The following is a 24,091-nucleotide window of genomic DNA, read 5'->3' on the forward strand; positions in this document are numbered from 1 at the left end:
ATCTTTACATAATGTCTTAAACAGATTTTTTTCAATTTCTGAGGACTCAGAGTTTGATCCATTTATTTATTTTTTGATAATGTGATAAAGAGCCAGAAAATTGAATCAGTGGATTCTAGGGGGTAAAATGATAGTGATTCTGAATGTAGTTGACGTGTGTGTCAAAGCTGGATTCTAGTGCTTTTCCAAGTAGAATTCTTTCATTACAATCAGGGTAGGTACTCTGGAATATTTTTCTGTTGAGCTGTTGGTGGCACCAAATCTTCTCTAAGTAGTGCAGGGGATGCTATTTCTGCTATGTTAGAGTTTGGCGGCATAATGAATATAACCTGTGAAATCAAGCAGAATTCCATAGGTGAGTCATCCAGGCAACCTCAGAGTTTCCCATTTTTGCCCACCTGATGTCATCGTTAAGAGTTGATTTTTTTTTCATTTTTTAGTTCAAAGATGAAGATGGTGGTATTCCTCAGGAATTCTTTAGATCAAGCCAGAACTATTACACACATTCGATAATAGCTCTTTGCAGTCATATATGGTTACTGCTGACTTTTGACTAATCTGACATGTGGAAAATGCCCAAGAAGTTGGGTAAATGGGCATATTATACAAAACACAGAGTTCTTCCAAACAAGGTTGCTTAGGCTGATGGCAATGGCATATCCAAATCAGGATTCTTATAACCATGAATAAACTTTGCAGAAACCATACTATCCCAGAATGGCAGGAATTATCATGCAATGAACAAAATGCTGAACCTTGAATCACAACTTCAGTGTGGAATGAAATGGAGGGAGGAGGTGGGGTGATAAAGACAAGCGAAAGATAGAGACTTATATATGTCACAAAGACACCAACGTTCTGAATTCACATCAGGAGTTCAACGGGAGCAAAATTTCCCATCTCTAACGGCTCTCAAAACAGAAAGGACTCCGGACCTAAATGTTACAAATTAAAGGTTACTAAGAAATTTTCCGCTATGCTCAAATCCTTCATATCATGGAAATAAAATGCTGCACTCAATGTAATTATAAAATCATTCTGAGAACTACAAAATGCTAAAAAAAAAAAAAAGAAACTTTTAGGATTTTATAAGACAAATCCAATTATTCAAGTTAATGCAATTTATTCTCCATTTCAATTATAAGTGGAAGGGCCCTGGGGTATGGCATGTGATTTTTGCCTAGAAATCCTAAAAGAAAGCAAAGAGGCCCAGAAGGATGGAGAAAAAGCACCATAAAAACACAATTGTATCAAGTTAATATTCGCTTATAATTTAGCTGCAGATTTTGTCAGTTTCTGGGCGAGCAGATGCTGGGATTTTCCTAGCCATGCCTTCAGTCTAGAATCCTCAGAAGCATACATGTCCTATTGTTTCTAGGGGATCTTATCTCTTCTCTGCTTCAGTCTCACACTTCCCTGTCTATGGCTGTGGTGTTAGTTCTGTAAGGATCTTGTGTAAGCTTTAGGCTCAGAGAATGAGTGGGTTTTGTTCAAACTAAGAGACAATTACAATCCTAGTATTTCTTCAGTAGCCTTGGGAAGGTGGCCACAGTAGAATGATGGAGCAATATTTGGCACTGTTTTAGACTTAGCCGTTGATGAAGAATCCTCTGATCTATACTGAGTATGCTCTTTAAGGGAGTAGGAATATGGAAGAGGCTTCCGTTAGCTGGATGGTAGATAGGGTTCTAGGATGATACTCGGTAAGGCACACCATTGTGACTTCCTCCAGCTGAGTCTGAGTGGGACCTGTGATGGAATGTTGTTCTCAGGACACCAGATACCTGTCACTGGAATTTGAATTTATTGAAGGGGATATTATTGTGCATGAATCCAGCTCAACCAAGTGAAATCTTTCAAAGAGCTGAGATGTTCATTGCCCTGCTGTCCTCTAAGAGGAAGTGTGCTGTCCAGAATTCTAGAACTGAAGGAAAGCAATTCCACTACGCCAACTGGAAGAAGATCAGAAGAGACCACAGCCCCAATGAATTCCTTAGCTCAAGTCTGTTAAGGCATGTAATAGAGGACCTAAAAAAGGCAGTACCTAAAGTAACCTAAAAGTAAGGAGCCAGAGGTAATTAACAAGTTGGCTTTTAAGCCTTTAATATTGTACAACTGATTGCATGTCAACAGAAAATTACTACACACGTTCTAATGAAGAGCCATACTCACCCCACCAGGATTACAGCAGGTCACTTTGCATCCAAAGGCAGAGAGGGACACCGCAATGCATAATTCGAGAACATTTAAAACAAGTGCCATAACATCCAATCCCTTGGAACAAATTCAAAAAGTTACGTGAACAACACAGAAGACCAGTTCTAAATGCTGACAACTGATTAACAAGATGACAATAGGAAACAAGCACTGTCAGGAAACTTAAATGCAGCAAAATTAATTCTTTTTTTTGTCTTCAACCCCCTACTTCAAGTGTTACAGTAGCCAGACAATATGGATGTTCTTGAAAAGGGTGGAGGCAGGAGCAGGCAGTTGGCACAGTGGTGAAAACACCACTTGAGACACTTATACCCCATAACACAGTGCCTGGTTCAAGTCCCAGCTCCACTCCTGATGCCAGTTTCTTCATAAATATGCACCCTGAAAGGCAGAAGGTGATGTCCCAAGTAGTGAGATCCCAGATTGGCTTCTGGGATCCTGGCTTCAGCCAAGCTCTGGACGGCTGCTGTGGATATTTGAAGAGAGAACCAGCAGATAGGATGGGTGTGTGTGTGTGTGTCTTTTAAATTAAAAAGTGAGCCAATACAATAATTCTCTTTTAAAAATATGAAAGTGGTGGAGGTGTAATTGCAAAGCTAATCACCATCATAGCCCTTGATGAGTGCTAAAAATTTCCATACATATTAACATATTGACATAGTAAATGGTTATATTAAAATGGTTTTCTGTGAAGACATACATCCTAATCCCTAGAATCTGTGACTGTGTTCAGTTGTAAGGCAATGAAGATGAAGTTTGCAGATAGGATACAGATGCTTATTAGCTGATAAGGACCAATTATCCTAGGTTACTTGCTGGGACCATTATAAGGTCAGCATCTTTGTAAGTGGAGACAAGAGGCAGAAGAGAAACCTGAACGTGCTACACTATTTTCTTCTGAGCTCGAACCCAGGATAGGCAAAGACTGGTTTTCGTGTACAGTCTCAGAAAGGCATGCATGGCTGATAATACTTTCATCTCAAACTTATAATCTCCAGGAGGAAAAGATAAAAATCAGCATTATTTCAAGGCCATTTAAAGCAGCAGGAAGAAACTCATGCAACAATGAACACTTCCTTAGTTAAACACTAACCTATCTCGCAAGGGAACTGGTTTTGGGCCAGAACAATGGCCTAGTGGCTAAATCCTTGTCTTGTGTGCTCTGGAATCCACGTGGGTGCTGGTTCATGTCCCAGTTGCTCTACCTCCCACCCATCTCCCTGCTTGTGGCCTGGAAAAGCAGTAAAAGATGGCCAAAAAGCCTTGGGACCCTGTAGCCAGGTGGGAGACCCAAAAGAGGCTCCTGGCTCCTAGGGTTAAGATTGGCTCAGCTTGGGCATTGCAACTACTTAGAAGATCTTTCTGTCTCTCCTCTCTGTGGATCTGCCTTTCAATAAAAATAAATCTAACAAAAAAGAACTGGCTTAGGTCTGGCTATTGGTCAAAATATGTGAAAAAATTTGAAGAACACTGGGCAATATATTTGTTTCTAATAGTCTCCTTTTCTATTATTGCCTTGGATTCTTTTTCCCCTACAGATTTATTTTTATTTGAAAGGTAGAGTTAAAGAGAGAAGGAGGAGGAACACAGAAAGAAAACATTTCCATTCACTTGTTTACTTCCCAAATGGCCGCCACAACAACTAGAGTTGGGCTGGTTGGATGCCAAGAAATACAGAGATCCTTCCTGGTATCCCACAGGAATGCAGCTGATGCCTCAGGAGGACAGGGTTGGCCCCACTTTGGATGCTTTAGTGTAAATATTCTCTCTTTCTCTCTGTGATTAGAGATAGTCACTCTATCACAGGATAGATCAGTAAGAGCTCTGAGTCAGTGAGTGTCACAGCAGGTAAACTCACTGCCTGCAGTACCGGCATCTCAAATGGGTATCAGTTCAGGTCCTGGTTACTCCACTTCAAATCCAGCTCTCTGCTATTGTACTGAGAAAAGCAGGGAAGACAGCCCAAGTACTTGGATCCCTGCCACCCATGTGGTTTTGGCCTAGCTTAGCATTAGCCATTGCATCTGTCTGAGGAGTCAGTGCATTGAAGATATCTCTTTTTCTCTGTATCTTCCTCTCTCTCTGCAGCTCTGATTTTCAAATAAATACATAAATCTTTTGAAAACGAAGATCTCAAGATACAAGAGGTACAGACTCAGTGAATCTTGATAATATTTATATTCACTTAAAAAAAATCTATTCACACCTTCAACAGATTCAGATACAGAGCAGCGGATAAAAAAAGATAATCTATGTATCTTCAGGGATATTACCATCCAGAGTGGTAGACCAAGAGTTGTAAGACTTTCTGTAATGTGCCAGATCATGTGCATGCTCGGCTTAGCAGAGCGTAAGGTCTCTGACATAAATATTCAACTCTGCCACTATATCACAAAAACAGCCACACATGATATAGGAAGAACTGGGCTGGGCCATATTTCAACAAAATGTCAGAAACAGGCTAGAGTTCTACCAAGGGACCAGGTATATATTTATAGATATATACATATATATGCCTACTAATGTGTTTGTGTACATACTAACATGTATACATATAAACACAGTATTACTCTTTAGAGTCAAATGAATCAGTCTTTCTAATCCAAGTGCAGCTGTTCACTGGCAATTCTATATGGTTCTGGCTAAGGATGCTGATAGCTTGTTTTCTAAACATTCCTTTCTATAAAGAACTCCTCTTTTATTTCTAACCTGTTTATAATCATATGCTTTGTAATATTTTAAGCTTTTCCTCCAAAACCAACTGGGGCTTCTTGAAGATAGGAGACTTCTGTCCCTTTTATGTTTCCCAGTATGCCAATTCCTGGATTGGGTATAAAGTGAGGAGTTGGAGATCTGGGGACTGATTGGAGAGGTGCTCAAGTAGGAATGGACAGATGAGATGCTGCAGGTCGCGGGAAGTCTTTAAAAAGGCATGTTTTGACTAGCAGAGCCAGGGGGAAAATCCACATAATTGATAGAAATGCATGATGACCTCTGAGAGAAGGTGATTGAGGTAAATGAAATATAAGCTATATAATTCTCAGAGCCTCTTTTTGAAAACAATGAGTAATTCTAGGACAGTGGTACAGCATTTCAGTCCAGGGGAGAGTCACTGATGGTGCATTTTATGTGAAATGAACTCCAGATGTTATCCTGATTATTGCTCTTAAAAGAAATCTATTTAGTTGAGTTCAGAAATGGAAAGTAAGATACTTGTTCAGGACAAAAATTTAGGAAACCAGTAAATAATAAGGGTGTTAGGGTATGAAAATTTAGAATCTAATCTTTCTTTTGTTGATTTTGAATGATCTTATAAGCTCTGTTAAATTATATGTAGGAGCTTTATTTGTTTTTAGTGGATAGAAAAATTATAATTATGTACTAAAAGAATTATTAGAAATCTTAAAGGGAGTAAATTAGTTTAACAAAGACTCTGAAAGAATCATTTTTATGTGATTACACAAGTAAAGCCCTCAAAACCTGTGTAGGGTTATCTGGGAATGAGTTAAGCGAAATGTGTTTGATTCTGCATAATGCATTAGTGAAAATATTGAATTTTCATATTTAGGTGTAGGAAAGAGACTATGAAAATGGAGAAGATAAAACAGAACAGTGTTTTCGAGTAGGACCAATATGGTTTTTAATAGAAAAGATTTTTTTAAAAAAAATATTCATTTGAAAGGCAGAGAGACATAGAAGGAGAGACAATTGGAGAGACACAGATAGAATGAGAGAAAGATTTCTTTCCTATCTGTTAGTTCATTCTCCAGATGGTGCCAATAGCCAAATCTGGGTCAGGTCAAACCCAGGAGCCAGAAACTCCATTTGGGTCTCCCGTATGAGTTGAAGGGGCCACCTTTTGCTCTCTTCCCAGGTACAGTAGCAGCAAGGGTGATTAGAAACAGAGCAGTCAGGACTTGAACCCATGCTCCAATATGGAATATCAGGATTGTAAGTGGCAGCCAAACCCATTGCACCAAAATGCTGGCCCAACAGTAACCACTCAATTGTGCATTTTAGTCAACCGTGATGTGCTGATAAAACTTCCTTCTTGCATTTACACTAAGTCCTAAAACTTCAAGAGGTTTTACTGCTTGAAAATACTAAGTCTTGGTTTGCAGACTAAAGCAAATCTAGATGAGGGCAATTTGTATTTTTAAAAGAGTGCCAAAATATGGAATGGAGATTGGAAATTTTCCGGTGCCTGTATATTGAAGATGAAAACAATTCGTATGGATGGAACATCCTTGAGGGCACAGTGGGTTACCTACCACTGTGGTAAGATAATAATCAAAATAGTATTCCTGTGTTCTTAGGGAATCAAGTAACTCCATGAGGCTCCACCATGAAGCCCTGGTGGATATTTAAGGGTTGACCTGTGTACTCCACTTTTAGAGTGGGTAATTGTATGTAGTGATCAGTGTCTCAAAACTAAACAGGAGAAGAGAAATGAAAGGTGCAGCACAGTAACATTTAACCAGTAGCTGTCCTGTTAACTGCGAGCTCTTACCCATGTTACCTCCGCACACACAGCAGAGGAACTGAAAGAAGTAGGATCTGACTCCTAAGCAAAGACTCTATTTCTCAATCTCTTCCAATTGCCTAAGGTAATTCAACAGCAAGGCAAGGTTCATTGCTGCTTTTTTGTTGTTGTTGTTGTTTGTTTGCTAGAGCAAGCCCTCCGTACACTTGATTTCCCCAGTAGTATCCAATAGAAGTAAGAAACACTTACCATTATAATGTAAAAGGTCATGAGGCAAATACCATCTCTCCCATTAAAGACACAATAATGATATCGGAATGAATAAAAAACCACACTCAGGGCACTGATTATGATTCCTATTGCAGCCAAGACAGAGCTGCTGATGTTCAACCCCAGGCTACTTTGTACCTGTGAGGAAATGCAAATTATTAAAAAAAATCCAGTCATAAGGCCAGATACATCTCCATCAACTGCTTTACACCCACCTTTTGTTTCCTAGCACATTACATCCACTAAATCAGAATGTTGATTACTGTGGAAGTCCTAACTTGTTTCTTTCTTTACAATAGTTTCAATTCTCATCGTTTGTCAAAACACAAATATGATTCTCTTGCTCTTTAGCTTAAATTCTTCAGATGACTCCCCTGGGAACATATGACAAGTTTCAGATATCCTTACAGGGCTACCAGGTACACATTTACTGCACAGCTCTGTTGGTGTCCTCTTTTTGCAAGGCCCTGCTTGTCCTCTGATGATTTTCAAAATGCTCTCTGTCCCTCTTGCCTGTATACCTATTGCATATCCCCTCTCTGCTGAATATACATTCTGATTTCACGTGTGAAGTAAAGATAGCTTTTGATAAAATCGCAGATAGCTCAAGAAAGTATGAGATGTTCATTGTGTTTCTATAGCACAAAGATTTTGGGGGGGAGGGGAGGTGGTGGTGAAGCTGGAGCAGATTCCAGAGAAAAAGGCTGTGGGAGATCTATGAAGGCCTTACTAACCATTCTCCAGAGTTTGATGTTTACATTATAAGCAAACAAAGCTCAGATATGATCTCTAACCAGAAAAATATTTGTTAAAATCTTTTTTAAAATTTATTTTTGATGATGTTTACATAGCTGTTTAAGGTAGGAAGGGCCAAAGACTAGGAGAAAGCAGGTAAAACCACTATTTCCACACCTTCTTTATGTTATTCTATATCTGGGGTGGGGGCAGGGGAGACAAGAGGAGAAGCCACACCCAACCTCCCAACTGCCCCAATACCCAGGGAGGTGGAACAGTCACCTGATGTCATCCCATGTTTCCCATTGTGGAGCATGTTCTGAGGGTTCTATTAAAGTGGTTTCGATAGTTCTGACATGCTGTCTAGCTTGCAAATCTAAAGAGGAAATCTTTCCAAGATCCATTGGCTGACATGGTCCACCCCAGAGAATTTTTCCATTCACGCAGAAATTTGCTGCCATGCTTTACTGGGGTAGTTGACCAATTTGTTCTGCCTTCCTTCCTCTGCTATGGTACCAGATGTCCTCCTCGGGCTCTAATGGACTGCCTAACCCTCCATGGCATCTGCGTATGCTGTCCATCGCACCATCTTCAGCACTCCATGGTCAGAGCACAGGTCCTGCCACTCTCCCCGTGGTTGGATTTCTGAGTCCAGAAATCTTATCTGAAGTGATTCCAGACCTGACTTTCTTGTGTTCCTGACAGTACAGGACTCAGCTCATTCTGCCACCCACATGAGCCTACACACACAGTGACAGTTGCAATTGCTAGGTCAGATCTATCTTCGGCCCCATCTCTTACTCAAACTAATGGGTGCTACAGTTCTGCCCAACAGTCTGGCCCCACATACCCCATTGGAAGCTGCAAGCTAGTCAGAGCAACCTCCAACAACCCCACTGGGCTGGTTTCCAGCCTGGTTTCTGTGTCTGCAAACATGTACAGTGGATTGGCTTGGTCTGTCCTACATCCTTTTCAGCTCTCATACACATCATTGGGCATTGAAGCCTAACTCAATCCAGCTAACTCCACCCTCCAGCCCTCACTCATGCCAGAGCATGCTGCCACCTAACTAGGCAGGCCTGTCCCCAGTCCTGGTACTTGTGCTCACCAGTGGGAGTTGCAGTCCATCAGATACTTGCCTGCAGTTGACCTACTGGAACCACTCCCTACTCTGGATCTTATACTCTCCAGGTGGTTCTATTTCAACAGGACTTGCTGCCGGTCCTGGCACTTGCCAGTTAATGCTACAGCAAAGCCCAACCAGCCTACTCTTACTCTGGCTCATGCATGCACCAGTGGATATGGTAGCATAGCCCAGCCTGGCTCTCCCTATAACCCAGTTCACAGGCAACCCAGTAGGTGTTGTAACCCTACCCTGCCTGGTCTGCTCCCAGTCTCATCTCTTATGCTCACAAGCAGGAGAAGTGGTCCAGTAGGGGTGTCCTCACATCTCCATTGGGCTTGCACCCACCCCCCAGGTCACACATGTGCTGCTGGGTACTGTGGCCTGGTCTGGCATGGTCTGTCCCACCTTGGCATATGCCGCTGGATGCTGTAGCCTGGCCTGGCCCCATCCGCCTCCAGTTCTAGCTCATGCTGGTGGGTACTCCTGCCTAACCCAGTCTGGCTGGAATCTGGTAATTTTTTTTATTAGTTTATGCAAAAAGAATTGGCTTAAGAGTCAATATTCAAAATTTGCCTACTTAAGTCATAACTCATTGTTCATTTCTTTAATTGCAAACTCACATTTCATTTTTGATGTTAAATGTAACCATCAGTAAAATCCTATGCCACACCAATTAGGATTTGTTGCCACAGGCTAGACCTCATATTTCAAGGTTTGTCTGACTGATTCGCTTAGCGTTGTTTCTCATGAATTTTCTGTATCTTCATTGAAGTTGTCCTCAGCAACTATCTTGTCAAAATGCTCAATTTCACATCAGTAATTCCACCAATAGCTAACTGTGGATTACAGTTTTTGAAAGTCGTATCTTACTAAATAAGACAAATCAAAGATTTAAGATTTTATAATTTCTCAGGATATGTATTTGACCAAACCCTTCCTTTTTTTGGCATCAAATGAAAACAAAAGGAATTATCACTCACCAGACCTTTGGTAGTTCTAGTTCCTGCTGCAATTGAGAAGGATCCTGAGAAAATAAACTAGTCATGATGAAAAAAAAAATTCAGTTTTAAAACTTTAAACAAATACTAGAAGTTGCAACTTATTAAAATGCATTGCTAAATTAGATAGATATATTTCACAAACCAATTGTCTTAAAAGGAAACTGTCATATGGAAGACCTGGCTGGAGTCAGGCTCCTGACGTTGGCCTAGCTCAACTTTCACTGTCACGGCTGTCTGGGGCCTGAAATAGCAGAAAGAAGATCTCTGTCTCTTTCCCTCTCTCTCTGTAACTCTCCTTCTCAAAAAATAAATATCTAAATAAATCTTAAAAATCAAGGTGAGTTTATATACTGTTATGTACTAGTCTGGATATATTAACAAACTCCGTAAGATAAATACTTACATAGGTAAATTACTGACATTTAAGAATGGATAAATTATATTACAAAAATCTGAGAATATTAGGTAAAATCTTCTATAGAGTTTTAAATAAATAAAAATATTGCTATAGTTGGCAGGTCAAAGTAGCTCATGGAAAACATATATCCTGAAAAAGTTATGTATGGACTAAAAATTTTTTTGCATCAGAATGAACTTATCTCTTCAATGTCAATTTTCTACGGAACTTATTGAAGCGCTCTCACATGTAGTAAGTATCTTACAACAATAAACATAAAAGGAATGGAAAAGAAATGTAGCAATAAGGCTTCATAATGTCCCCAAAGCACACAAAAGAATGAAGTTACTGAGAGGTGTAGGTGCTCCCAAAAGTAATGAGATAAGCTAAAGATTAAGACAATCCCTAAAGGAGTTTCACCTGAAAGAAATGTAGGAAATTTTATTATTCCGGTATTTCTGTAGTTATTGTTCCATGATCTTAAGAGTGTATTTGAGACTATAGTTGTGGTATGTCCAAGCTAATGAAAAGACAATATTGTGGAATTCTGCTAAAAGCCATGTGACTGTCCTAGAGACTAAAGCAGCCAAAAAATATGGGCAATCTGTGATTGGTTCTCAGTATCAATATTAGCACTGTATAAGAAAAAAGAGGCACTTCACAGGGAAGATCAGGATATAAGGTTGAAAAGAAAAATAAAGGAGAGCAACAATAAAGCATTTCAACAATTAATTGACATTTCATAAAGTGGGTCACCTACAACAATCTGAATGGTCATTCGGTTGGGAAGCACAGCCCTTGCAGTTTTGGTAAACTGTTGAGTAGGCATTAAAAAATAAACTACAAAATTTGATTTGCTATGTGCTCTTGGAAAAAAAAAAAGAAGATAGAAGCAGAAAAGAGGAATGGCTAGCTGTATGTAGTTCTGATACTACATTCCCTGTGTGTGTGTTCTGATTCCTATACCAAACAGCTATAGAGCAAATGACATAAACTTCGTATATTCCAATTTATTCATCCATAAAGTGAAGATAATAATAAATGTTCCCTCAGAAGTTTGTGGGGAAATTTAAATGCACATTTAAAACATGTGGCAGTATGCCCTAAATCATAGAAGGATTTTAATAAAGTCCATTATTGTTGCTCATGACACTAGACATATATATGATTGTGTAACTTCCCAGAAGAGTACAAGATTTGCTGTTCCTCAAATTTTCTACTTCCACTGAAACCAGAGAGTGAGTGCAAAAAGTCAGCTTTATAATAAAACTCTGAACTATCACATTCTGTTTTCTGGACAGATGGAAATCCCACAATCCTTCACTTGGTTCCTCGGTTCTCACAGTGTGCAAATTTTATATTCCCCATCAGCAGAACAAAATTGGCATTTTTCTAAGCAACTTACATTTTAAATCTGCAGAGACACTCCTATGTCTTATTTTGAGGGAAGATTTTTTTAAACTTTATTTGCATTTCATTTGTAACACTAATATCCCTTAATTTAGTTAAGCCTAGTTTAATCTGTTATTGATCTTCTTAAATGGAATTTATCTAACAGTAATTCCATTTTCTAAGATAACCACTTGCTGATATTTGATGTGGTACATGCTGTATCCTACCTGTATAGCAGCCTAGTCCACCCACCTTGCTATATAGCACCCTCATTTCATAAACTTCAAAGGGGAGCCCTTCCCAGTCATGTTGGTTAGCCTCAGCAACAGTTGCTTTGACATTGTGCATAAAGGACATCTATGAATAATGAAATGTGCCTTAAATATGATTTGCCAGTAATTCTTGGTGAGCTTCTTGTACTAACAAATTAACCAACCTTGGAAGGAACCAGCCGATAAGCTTTTTGTTATGAAATAACCAGCACTTTCAATATTTAATTCATTCTAGTTTGGGTCTTATCTACAAGCTGCAATAATACATTCCGATTAATACTTACTAAAAATTTACTTTTATTGTCAGTCCTCTAACTATGAGAAAACTGTGTCAAAAGATCCTTAACTGTTGTCCAAGTCCTATTACCAGAAGAAAGAGTTAGGACTGGATTCCAAAGCTCAGACTATCAGCAACTCTTTGCACTGTTTCTAACTGTATCGGAAATTATTCTACTCACCATCACCGATCCCCAAAGTGGGTAACACAGGTATATTGACAGGGGACGTGATTGCCAAAAGGGAAATGTGAGACTCATCATTGTTATTCCAATGCTCATATTCATCACAGCAATCATGATCTGCACAACCTAGAAACGGCGACAAAAACACAAAGTGATTAGCCTCCACCAAAATGAGGCCCAAGCTACCCACTTCCAGTCACTAAGCACACCCAATTCTCCATCTTCTATGTAATCACAACACTTTCGTGATATTCTCCTTCCAGGTATTTTGTTTTTCCTGTTAAGAACTCTAGACATACTAACATTGAAGTTATCTGTTTGAATAACTCTGATTGCCTCAGTAACTCCAAGGATATGTATGCCAGAAACTGGCTGGGGAGCCTTTCTGACAACTGTGTTGCCACAAGCACTTTTCTCTCTCTCTGTCAATGTGCAGACTGGAAAGACCTAAGAATTAGAATGTAATTATTATAGGGATGAGAAATAATCCAAATAAAATTGGGTATATGAGAAAAAAAAAGTAAATATGTCATTCCCTCGGGACCTGAGACCTTTGGACACATGGGCTAATAGAGCAATCTTAAGATTGGGGGGTTGGAATACAATTTTCCCATGGTTGAAGAAGGATCCAATGAAAAGTAAATGCAAACATTTCAGGGCCTTCTTGCCTTCACAGGTCCATAGACCTTAAGACTAGCTAAAGATAGAGGATTTCAGCCAGTGAGCTCATGGGCTCACTGCCCAGAGCTAAAGATTGCTTCTGCTCCTTTCTGGTAGTGTCCTGAGGCCACTGAAGCCACGATGCAAGTGTGCTCAGGTTGGTTGGTGTCTCCACTCTTTAAGGAGCAAGCAGCAGGTCTCCATGGCATCCACATGGTGTTAATGTTTCAGCTGCACAAAATACAAGAGCTGTAGGGTCATGGCAGCCACCACCAAGATTGCAGAGGGAAGCCTGGGGGGTCAGGTAGAACTCTGGTACAGTAATGGGGCAGCTGCAGATCCTCCACTAGAACTCCCACTGAAGCAACACTAGAGGGACCACTAGAGATCCCAAAAGAAAGCTAACAGCAGCAGCATGCAACCCAATCCTGGAAAAGTTGGGCATAGCACCACCCGAGAGCCCAGCCACAACCAGGACAGCTCACCAAAACTGTGAGGGCAGGTCTGGCCAAAGTCTTGCCTCCCTTACCTCCTACAACAGCAAATGCTTTAAGTCAGAATCATCTGTCCCATTCAGTTTTGAAATTGCTGATGGACTGTGGCCACATTTTTTATGCCTGGAAGTGTATATCCCCTCACTGTTCTGCCGTTGTATCTGGAGAAGCATGTAGTGTGAGCATTGGCATGTGTGTATTTTACAATGTAACACATAGTGCTTGCTTTGTGTCTGACATGAAATCCTGTTCATGGGCTTGTGAGTGATATTGAATAAAAGGGAAGAAACTTGGCATGACAAGTAAGGAGCAAGTGTGAGGACGTGAACCTTAGAGGCCAGAGCTGGAGGCTGCCGTCTGGGGTTGATTTGATCCTCAGAGGTTCATGTGCCAGGAGCTTGGCACTGAGTGTGCTAAGGCAGTGTTTGTTTACAGACAGCACTTAGCAGTAGCAGTTGGCCAACTGCGTCAATTTCTGCAAATTGCATCTGAGTTTTTTTTTTTTTAAAGATTTATTTTTATTATTTTCTCATTGGAAAGGTGGATAGACAGAGAGGAGAGACAGAGAGGAAGATCTTCCATCCGATGATTCACTCCCCAAGTGAGCGCAACGGTCGATGCTATGCCAATCCGAAGCCAGGAGCCTCTTCCGGATCTCCCACGCGGGTGCAGGGTCCCAAAGCCTTGGGCCGTCCTCTGCTGCTTTCCGGGCCACATGGGGCTGCCGGGATTAGAACCGGCGCCCATATGGGATCCGGGTGTGCAAGGTGAGGACCTTAACCACTTGTGCCACCGCGCCGGGCCCGCATCTGAGTTTTTTAAAACAGCCTGTTATATCTCAGGGCTGTGCAGCTTTGCCTTGATGTTCCTGGTCACCTTTCTGTGTGTCCATTTTTGTTTCCACTTCTCTGCTGTCCCATCAATGGGACATACCATTTGGATCCTCCAGCCACATGAATCATGAAATTAAACAATCCTCACGTATTTGAGTGTAGCAAGACCAAATGATATGGTCCCAACAGTTGTGTTAACTCAATGAGTTGAAAACTTTAGTCCACCCAGAACCCGGACACGGGTACATGCAGCGACTTTATTCAGACTGCCAAGGTTTGGAAGATATTCCTTTGTACCTAGACACACAAATAAATGGTCATACCTCCAGACAATAGAGCATTATTTGTGATAAATAAATGAGCTATCAAGTCATGGAGAATAACGGAGTAAATCTGATGTGTATTAAAGCAGTTTATCTGAAGGGGATACATGTTGTACAATATCCAGTGGTGTCATTTTCTGGAAAAGGCACACAAAGGAGTGCTTGTGAAAGATTCAGAGGTTGGGAAGGATGTAAGCAAAGATCAGGGAGAACCTGTGCATGATGTGGTAGTGGTGCAAACATGCCATCATGCATCTTTCCAAATTTATGGATCATACAACACAGAGTAAACTCTAATGGAAATTAAGGACTCTGAGTGGCAATGACATCTCTGTGTAGTTCATCAGTTATAACAGCTATACTGCCCTGGTGGAAGGGAGTAATTATGAGGAAAGTGTGTAAATGTGAGAGCTTATATTTACACAGGGGACTCATGGGACTTACTCATATATGCACCTTCCTCTTGACTCCTGTATGTACCCTCCTCTTGATTGTAAGTCTAAAACTACTTTAAAAGTAACATCTTTTTAAAAATCCATTGATGTACTTTTAAAGACTTGATCATACATCACCATAAACAGTATATTTGTTGGAGTAAATGAAGATATTATTGTGAACCTGTAATTTCCCAATGTTAAAAAGAAAGTAGATAAAGAGCCCAAAGCAGGCTCAATGACTCGTGCTCAGTGGTTGGGAGATCAGGTTAAAGAGAAATGGATTCAACATTTATTTTTCTCATGATGATTGGCATTCATAGCATTCTCTACTCTTTTTTCAGGCACACTCATTTGACACCAGTTGGAGGTACTCAGAGGATATATATTTTTTTTCAATCCTCAAATTATCTGACTTTAAAAAGGTATCTGAGAGGGATAGTGACAATAGAGGCCCATCAGCTATTAGGAAGATCTGTAACGAGGACATAAGCTAATAAATTCATATCATTTTCTTCTATACTTTATTAAATGCAATTATTTTGCCTGAATCACATTTTATTATTCCAAAATACAACTAAATTGGAAGCAAAATGTCATCAAATACTGTGATTTTTTTTAAATTGTTACTATACTTTTTCTTATGCTTACCATGTCACAATACATTTATATTCCAAAAAGTTAAGCTTATAACATGAAATGAATGACTATGGTATTATAATCACTGGGGACAAATAATTGAAGGGGATTATATGGAGGGAAAAGGGTGAGGGTGAAGGATGACTGCCTATGCTTGTACATTTGTGACACTGAAAAATTAATTCATTTAAGAAATGATAGGATCTGAAAAATCCTATTGTGATTATCCTAGAAGTAGTTAATGCATGTACTGTGGGCTAGTGGGACAGTGTAGCACTCCTTTGGATCAGCTCCAGGTTTATACCACCACCAATCTTCTCCCAGATCCCAAAATGACTTACCCCAAGGATTTTGGGTTCCCCCTTCAGGAACTTTTCTGGCTTCCCTTTCCACATATATGAACTTAGAGTGTTTTTGTGTCCTGGCTGGGGCACAGCAGGGCCAGTCTCTGCTACGGTTTGCTCCATTCCTTGTATGACTGCCACAGCAGTAGATATGTTCCTAGAATAGGAAATGTAATTGAGGATGAGGCTCTGGAGATGATGAGAGAGTCCGTGAGATCTTGAGGTGGGTTTCTTCCTCGGGTCACATTATGATTTATGTTTTCTTCTTATATCACTATAGCTTTTAAAGACCAGGGGTATGACAGAGAAGCAGATTAAGTGCCATGTGATTCTAAGAGGCTAGAAAGTTTTGATATGAGGGAAATGTGAACAGAACTGAGAATAAATGCTGGACCCTCAGATTAGGAAAATTTCTTCAAATTCACGTTCTGCGCAGATTTTATCTCGATCCCTTTTACTGCCCATACCCTTGTCACAAGCATTTCCCCATAGGGAAAAAAATACTTCAATAGTAATCAACTGCTCAGAACCATCTGCATCACTGTTGATTGCAATGTATTTTGTAGTTTCCCCTTCTTAATCAGGGCACTTTCTCAGAGCAACAAACTCCTGTTTTCAACTTCACTGAATACAACTTACTTACTTTTATGTTCTGTACTACAAAGAGGTATTAGTGATTTTTCAACATAGCATCCCAAATTTATATCTCCTATCCTGTTAAAGAACTTTAAATCTAAACTTTCCAAAGCACACCAAAAATACATAAAATATTTTTTTCTGAGACTTTAATAAAAACCAATACTTTTGTCCCATTTTCTCTGCTCAAAATGTACGCCAAGGGGAAAAATTCATATTTCTCTGGAGAGTATTTGATCTCATGTTTGTCTTTAATTGATGGGAACTACATTATTGAGTATACATCATAGAACTGATGGCAATCCGAAGGCAAACCAGCTTTACATGGCTAATTATCTTGGATATAGCCATCATCTTGCAGTGACTTTTTCAGCCAGTGGACTCACTGCTACACTGCACCATGCCCCCTGGCCCAGACAACAGCATGAGCCTGAAATTCCTGGAGACATGCTGCTATCGTGTCTGGCCTCAAAGAGCCTGGAATACAGGAATGCCCCACCGTGTCAGGCTCAACAGTGTGTGGTATCCCATTCCACAGAGCCCAGGTACCATCATAGCCTGTTACTTTTAGGACCCAGATTATAGCTGATAACTGTTCCCCAAAGTCTAAACCTCCAGAAGACCACTTTTCCCCCAGTCTTACTGATGCTAGGCACCTCTCCCCCATACCTTATTTCTCACTACCCCCAGCATGGTCAAGAAGTCACGGCTGCCTCCCTCACTTATGAGCCCAAGCTCCTGGGTTGCCTTAGAGTGTCAGATTCCATCTTTGTGCAGAATCTTCATCTAATCACACCTCAGTGAGTGAATCTGCACTTCAAGTCCCCAGATGTCCTAAGAGTTTTGCAAGAGTCTCCCTCTGCCTACTGGGCTCCAACCTTCCTATGAATCAGCATCATTGTCTTCTGTCTCCCTCTTAACCTTCATGGGTTAGTCACCAAGGACTGAAAACAGAGTGATCCAAGAGGCCAGTACCTCCTTCTTGGGAAACTTAATAAATCAGAATAGACACCCAGTAGGGAACAACTACTTCCAAGGTTCTTTCTGATCCCAAGAAGCTTCTTTAGGTGTTTTTCATATGTATGCTTCCCCATGAGCAGCTTCAGTTTACGGTTTGGGTTTGCTATGTAGGCTTAAGATTGTTGCAGGACTAGGTCAGGCCTCAGTCTACCTTGAAACCAGTCTCACTGTATTAGACCTGGAGGTCTTTACTCTACACCATCTGCATCAAATATTTCATGTGGCAAATCCTGCCTTGAATGTTGAATTTAAAAAAATAGTATATTGGAGACAGAGATGAAAGACACCAGAATAAAGGGGGTCTCAAGAGTATCAAGTAGTCAAAAGTTTGAAGTACTGCTTTCTGCATTTGATTTTTGCCCCTGGGATCTGTTATGCAGAGGTCATTAAGTAACGTTATGCTCAGCCATGGACCTTCGGAGCCTCTGCCTGCCCTCGAGCTTGTCAGCACTTCCAGACACATAAAATGAAGCTCAAACCGCCACAGCCAGAATACTAGCTTGCCCCAGAGGAAGTGGCTTTTCCTTTTCTCATTCCACTCCCACAGGTTCCAGAACTAGGAAATAAAAAGCCGGCAGTCCCAAAGTCCAGGAAGCCAAGTTGCTGGACCTACCTTTCCTCCAGCCTGCAATGTCCACTGTGTGTCTGATGAGTTCAATGTCCACTGTGTGTCTGATGAGTTCCTAGATCTAGGAAAGCGTTCCAGGCTTTTTGTCCATATACAATCAGCTCCCCTGACTCCACAATTTTCTCCTTCTAAATCTGCATGCTTCTGCTAGTAGGGTTTTCACATTCCAACTGCTGTGCTGAGAAGTGAAATTAGTTCCTTTTTTGTGTGTGTCGGAAAGTGCTAACTGATTTTCTGTCTCTAGTATGGGTGTGAATTTCTATTGTGAAAATTGCTGATAAAGTAGTGACTGCCTTCTGCAGTCTTTCATAGGAAAATAATAGTGGTAATTTCTGTGCCAAACTCTGATCCAAGACTTTTATATACACAAATTTAATAGCATCTAAGAAGCCTTATGAAAAGCCCCTTTTCTCAGTCTCGTGCATTTCCATATCCTCTTTTTCCTCCTGGACATGTATGTCTGAGCATTTTACACACCACCTAAACATTTCATCAATGGAAATTCACAGAGAATGCATAGTAACAACTAACACATCACCTTGTGCATGCAAAGAGGCACTTACCTTAAGGCGAAGAACCTGGCCTTCAACTATGACAAAAATCCCCTGAACCTTAGATTCCTCATTTGTAAAACCAAAACAATATATACCTTAGATGGAGTGGTCTTATCAGTCCATTTTCTATTTCAGTGACAAGATGCCTGAGGCTGTATAACTTCTAAATGAAAAGGGATTATTTAACACATACTTTGGAGAACCAAGAGCATGGTGCCAGAATCTGCTGGCTTCAAGGAGTGCTTCCTGACAAAATCATAATATGGCTGGTGACATTATGGCGGCAAGACCAGAATCAGTGTACAGAGAGGGACACATCTTGTTCCTTTTGTAACAACCCAATCTTGAGGAAACTAACTGAAGTCTCACAAGAACCATCTTAATCCCTTTTGGGGGCAGCACCCCTATGCGTCCTACTTGTCTCTTGCTGTACAACCACCTCTAGAAGTTTCCATCAATTCAACACAGTCACACTGAGGACCAAGCCTACAATAAAAAATTCTCACAAGAGACAAAGCACATGTCAACCATAGTACTGATTGATTTTGACTCATTCAGTATTTTCTTGGAAAAAAAAAAACTGCTATGAGTCTAACAACATTCTATGTGCTGCAGATAAAGGCAGTGAACTCAGTCTTTGCTCTCAAGGAGTTTCTAGACTCTTGGGGGGTCACAGGAAAGTGAGGATATTCTAACCCAAGATAGCTGGTTCTCTGAGAATAAATTCAAGAGGAGTTCACAGGAAGAACAGTGAGCCTGGTCAGGCACATCTAACTGGAGATTATGAATGAACAAGAGACACAAAAATGGAAGGCGTGTTCAAGGACAGCAAAAACTCCAAAATTAGAAAGAAGAAAATCCATAGGAGTAGGGAGATCATGGTAAGTAAAAAAAAAAAATTAGAGTTTATAACTTGGAATAGAAAAGGAGTAGAGAACAATAATAGGTCATTCAGGGGTCCCAGTCTATCTGCAAGTTTGTCTCAGTCAGCTGTTAGAACCGAAATTTATTTCTCACAGATCTAGAGATTGGGATGTTGAAGACCAGGTATCCAAGATTCTCGTGAGATCTTCCTTTAGAGACGGCAGCTTTCTCATTGCGTCCCCACATGGCCAAGGGGAGCAGGAAGCAAGCTCTTGTGTCTCTTGTTTGATGGACACTAATTCCATTCACAAGGGTGCCCGCCCTTATGACAGAAAGCGCACCTCCTAATGTCATCACGTTGGAGGTTAGGACTTCCATACTGGAAACTGCGGAACACATAAAAATTAAGCATTCAGAAATTAAGGACTCAGAATTTCATGAGTTATAGGAATTCATTAAAGTCCCAAATTAGTGAATGTGCCACTGAGATTCAAGGCAAATTCTTTCAGCTCAGAGCCCCTAGCGAATGAGAAAACATGTTACCTGTTTCCAAATGCAACGGTGGTAATGGTATTGATAGTTTGTTGTTTTGAGACTTCTGTTGCCAAGTAAACTAGCTCATAGTTCTTAATTTTGACCCTCTGTAGGCTTTCCCTCGTCTCATCTTCTGAGCCCTTCCCAGAATCTTCCACGATGCTCTTTTTACAGCATAATTGGCTTTTTCTGACTTCCTTCTCCAAATTCCCATAACCCATACCCATATCCCAGTTCCAAAGCCATTTCCACATTTTCAGATGCTTGTTACTGGTGACATCATCAAGACTCAGTCCCAACTTTTATGTGTTAGTCTGTTTTCTATCACCAATATTGCAATAGCACAGACTGGAGCAGCTGTAACAAAGAGATTTGTTTTAGCTCGCCATTCTGGTCTAAGCCCAGAAGTCAACAGATGAGAATGGTTTGCTGGTAGTGCAGCCCAGGTCACACTGTGGCACGAGATGGGGAGTAAATGAGAACATTCTTTTGGGTCTATCTCTCTTTTCTTCAAAAGGCTCCACCTTGCTGAATTTGCCAGATTGTAACCAGTTCCAAACCTCCTAATATCATACAAGTTTCACCCTTGTAACATCTCAAAGTTGGGGGGTTAAGTGCCAACATTCAAATCCTTGGTGGCAGGGCTGGCGCAGGGTTATGCAATGGGGAGGGACGGTCACGTTTCAGCCTTCAACCCATAGCTCTGTGATGACTGATCACTACCTAGTAGATACAAATTGCTCAACATGTTTGGCTGAGCATAGACTCCTCACTGAATAATTCAGAAAAACAAGATACCAAGAACTAGACATGTTCATTGATTTTACACAGAGGGATGTGGTTAGTGTTATCAGTCTCCTTTCTCCAGAAGTAAGGGGTTAATTTTTACTTACTATTGTGCATATTTACATATCTACACATGAACTATTTTTATATTGGCATTAATTTCTGGTTTTATATGTATTGTCTACTAACCTCCTACTATTGAAGACAATTGACTAAGTCCTATAACCAGCACTCTTAGCCCACCAGAATATTTCCTTTTGTCCTCATTCTCCCAGCATAGTTTTATCCAAATTTGGAGGCAGATCAATATACAGTGTTTACCTAATTTTGATTAGTTCATTGTAAGTGTCCTGATGACCTTCCTTTTTGATCCTCCATTTATCTTTGTGTTAATAATTGCCTTAAGTTTCTTCGATATGCTGTTTCCTACATCATAGATGTAAATCTCTAAGTGTCTACAAATTCAGAGGGTAAATCTATTTATTTTTTTAACATTTATTTATTTTTAGGAAAGGCAGATATGCAGAGAAGAGGAGAGACAGAGAGGAGGATCTTTCGTCCAATGATTCACTCCCCAAGTGGCTGTAATGGTCTGAGCTACACCGATCCAAAGCCAGGAGCCAGGAGCTTCCTCCAATCTCCCATGTGGGTGCAGGGTCTCAAGGCCTTGGGCCATCCTCGACTGCTTTCCCAGGCCACAAGCAGGGAGCTGGGTGGGAAGCTGGACTGCTGTGTCACGAACCAGTGCCCATATTGGATGTCAGCAAGTGCAAGGTGAAGACTTCAGCCACTAGACCACTGTACTGGGCCCTGTTTATTTATCTTTTTTTTTTTTTTAAGATTCATTTATTTCACTTGGAAAGTCATAGTTACAGAGAGAGAAAGACATAGAGATCTTCCATCCTCTGATTCACTCTCCAAATGAGCCCTCTGCAGCCAGGAGCTAGCAGTTCCTTCTGGGTCTCCCACGTGAGTGCAGGGGCCCTCGGTGGGGAAGCACTTCCATGGGCCCACCCAGGTGGGCATCCAACAGAGTGACCCCTGCACAGCTGAGTGACACAACCAGAGGTCAAAGGATCCTTAACACTTTCTGAAACAGGTGTGTCTTTCTCTGCTTTCAGGAGGCACCCCTCCTCTCAGTTCCCTCTTAGGAGGTGCTTTCACTTCTTAAATAAAATGTCTCCTCTGCCCCAACTTGACTCCTGGCTTTTTATTCCACAATAAGCTGATGAAAGAACCCTCAGGGCTCTGCCAGTAATGATTTTTCCTCCCGATTCCTTTTGAGCTTTTGAATTGATGCCTTTTTCCCTGAACCTTGGACCTGAGTTTCACGAGTAATAGAACACACAAAGGTTAGCATGAATTCAAAAAGCACATTCTTACTTTTTTTTTTTCTTACAAGTGTATTTATCTCTGAATTCAGGCCATGTGTTTTGTTGTCTGTCTCGGCGATTCTGTGCTATTCAGGGTCTGCTGAATGCTATCTGGTGAGCAAACCAGCAAACCACTACACTATCGTGCCGTGCCCATAAATGCCTACTTTCTTCCACCACCCTGATGTCTGCGATCGGCTTCCTGTGGATAGGGTTAGTGGACCCAGTTTGCAGGTTCTACAACAATGCCTCCTACAAGTGTGGGGTGCTGTTTGTCGGCACCATCCATTAAAATTTGTCATAGTAAAAGAATGGAACAGAGTTAAAGCTCTGCATAAGTATTTTGATAGGCCAATGGACTTTGATCCCACAAGATTATAATTCTTCATGTAGATTATGGAAGAAAGATACTAAAACTATAATATTAAGAGCTAAGAGTAAGAATGACTGGTTGATATTAGCAATAGAAAACCAGGACAAGGAGAATCCATAAACTCTCGTCACATTTAAGACCTGTGCTAGGAAAGGTGGCACGACCCAAGTTTTAAACTCAGTGACTGAACTCGATGTGACACGTATAAGGTTCTCTTCTTTATCCTCTGAGTGAAGATTTGGATGAAGCAAGTTCTACTGATCCAATGAGCTTCTTTCCAGTGATTCCATGAGCCCATTCACTGGAACACCTCCGCTCTCATGATGTCATTAGGCTTGGCAGAGCAGAAGTGACACCACCAGCCTGCTCAGTCAGACCATAGCTCCCAGTCAGGAGTGTCTGGAATGCAGGATCACTCTGACCTTGTCACTGTGCAAAAGGTCATGAAACCCATGATGAGTGATGTATGTTACACCTCACGTGCATGGGTAGAGCAAGGAGCTGCCATCTTACCTCCCTTTCTCCCCCGCCCCTGGCATGTAAGATGTGTAAAAGCCCAGCGATGTACACCCCGAGGGACCGTTTTCCTCATATGGTCACCCTTGTGTGGAAGTGGTCCTGGGCCATGTCAAACTTTTTCTCTTCCTAATAAAAACCTTTGCTTGGACTAAAAGCCTCTCTCTATCAAGTGAGTCCCAGTATCTCCAAACCTAACATCATGCATATTTCAAGATCACCATTTATCCTGAATATTCTTTCTGCCAACCTGAGGTTTTTACTCATGAATCTGTGTCCTTGAAATAAATGGACTCAATGCATTATGCTGGCGCTCTTGAGTAGGGAGAGGTTGAGTTGAGCAGACTTGACAGCACACATAGCTAGAACTCCAGGCTGAAATAACAATATCCCAATTAGCATCTCCAACAAGAAAGGAGGGTGGAAAGCACCTGGGCCTTTATTCATCATTGTTTTATGCATTTCATTCCACTGTCTTTCAGCTTGCTTAATTTCTGAAAAGAAGTTCAATGTAATTCTTACTTTTGTTCCTATATAGAAGAGCGTAAAGGGATTCCTGGATTAAATCCAGGAGTGATCTTTACCTAGTGTAAAAATCAAGAAAATCTGAATGAACAATGGATTTCTTTGATAGCAACTGACAATAGTGGGTCAATATTGGTTCATTAACTGTGTACAACACAAATTAAGATTTTCATAATTGGAGAAACCAGGTGTAGGGGACCA

The 24,091-nt window shown here is 40.8% G+C and overlaps 1 protein-coding gene across 1 annotated transcript; it reads right to left on the bottom strand.

The window, feature by feature from the left end:
* Positions 1–18,557, bottom strand: MS4A4A (membrane spanning 4-domains A4A). The gene is made up of 7 exons (XM_041004008.1): positions 18,351–18,557; positions 16,079–16,238; positions 12,352–12,480; positions 9,812–9,868; positions 6,950–7,108; positions 2,173–2,274; positions 1–329 (listed from the first exon to the last, which is right to left on the bottom strand). The coding sequence occupies exons 2-7, from the start codon at positions 16,202–16,204 to the stop codon at positions 210–212; spliced, it is 693 nt and encodes a 230-aa protein (XP_040859942.1). The 5' UTR covers positions 16,205–16,238; positions 18,351–18,557; the 3' UTR covers positions 1–209.
* Between the last annotated feature and the right edge of the window lie 5,534 nt (positions 18,558–24,091).

Source organism: Ochotona curzoniae, unplaced genomic scaffold (genome assembly GCF_017591425.1).
Source record: "Ochotona curzoniae isolate NIBS_2020 unplaced genomic scaffold, NIBS_Ocur_1.0 scaffold_3171, whole genome shotgun sequence".
NCBI classification, from domain to species: Eukaryota; Metazoa; Chordata; class Mammalia; order Lagomorpha; family Ochotonidae; genus Ochotona; species Ochotona curzoniae.

Coding starts and splice junctions, on each gene's coding strand:
- MS4A4A (XM_041004008.1), bottom strand. CDS start 16,204: ATGGAGCAAACCGTAGCAGAGACTGGCCCTGCTGTGCCCCAGCCAGGA. Junction 7,109..9,811: donor CTAGAACTACCAAAGGTCTG/GTGAGTGATAAT, acceptor ATTTCCTCACAG/GTACAAAGTAGCCTGGGGTT. Junction 330..2,172: donor CCTGCTGTAATCCTGGTGGG/GTGAGTATGGCT, acceptor TTGATTTCACAG/GTTATATTCATTATGCCGCC.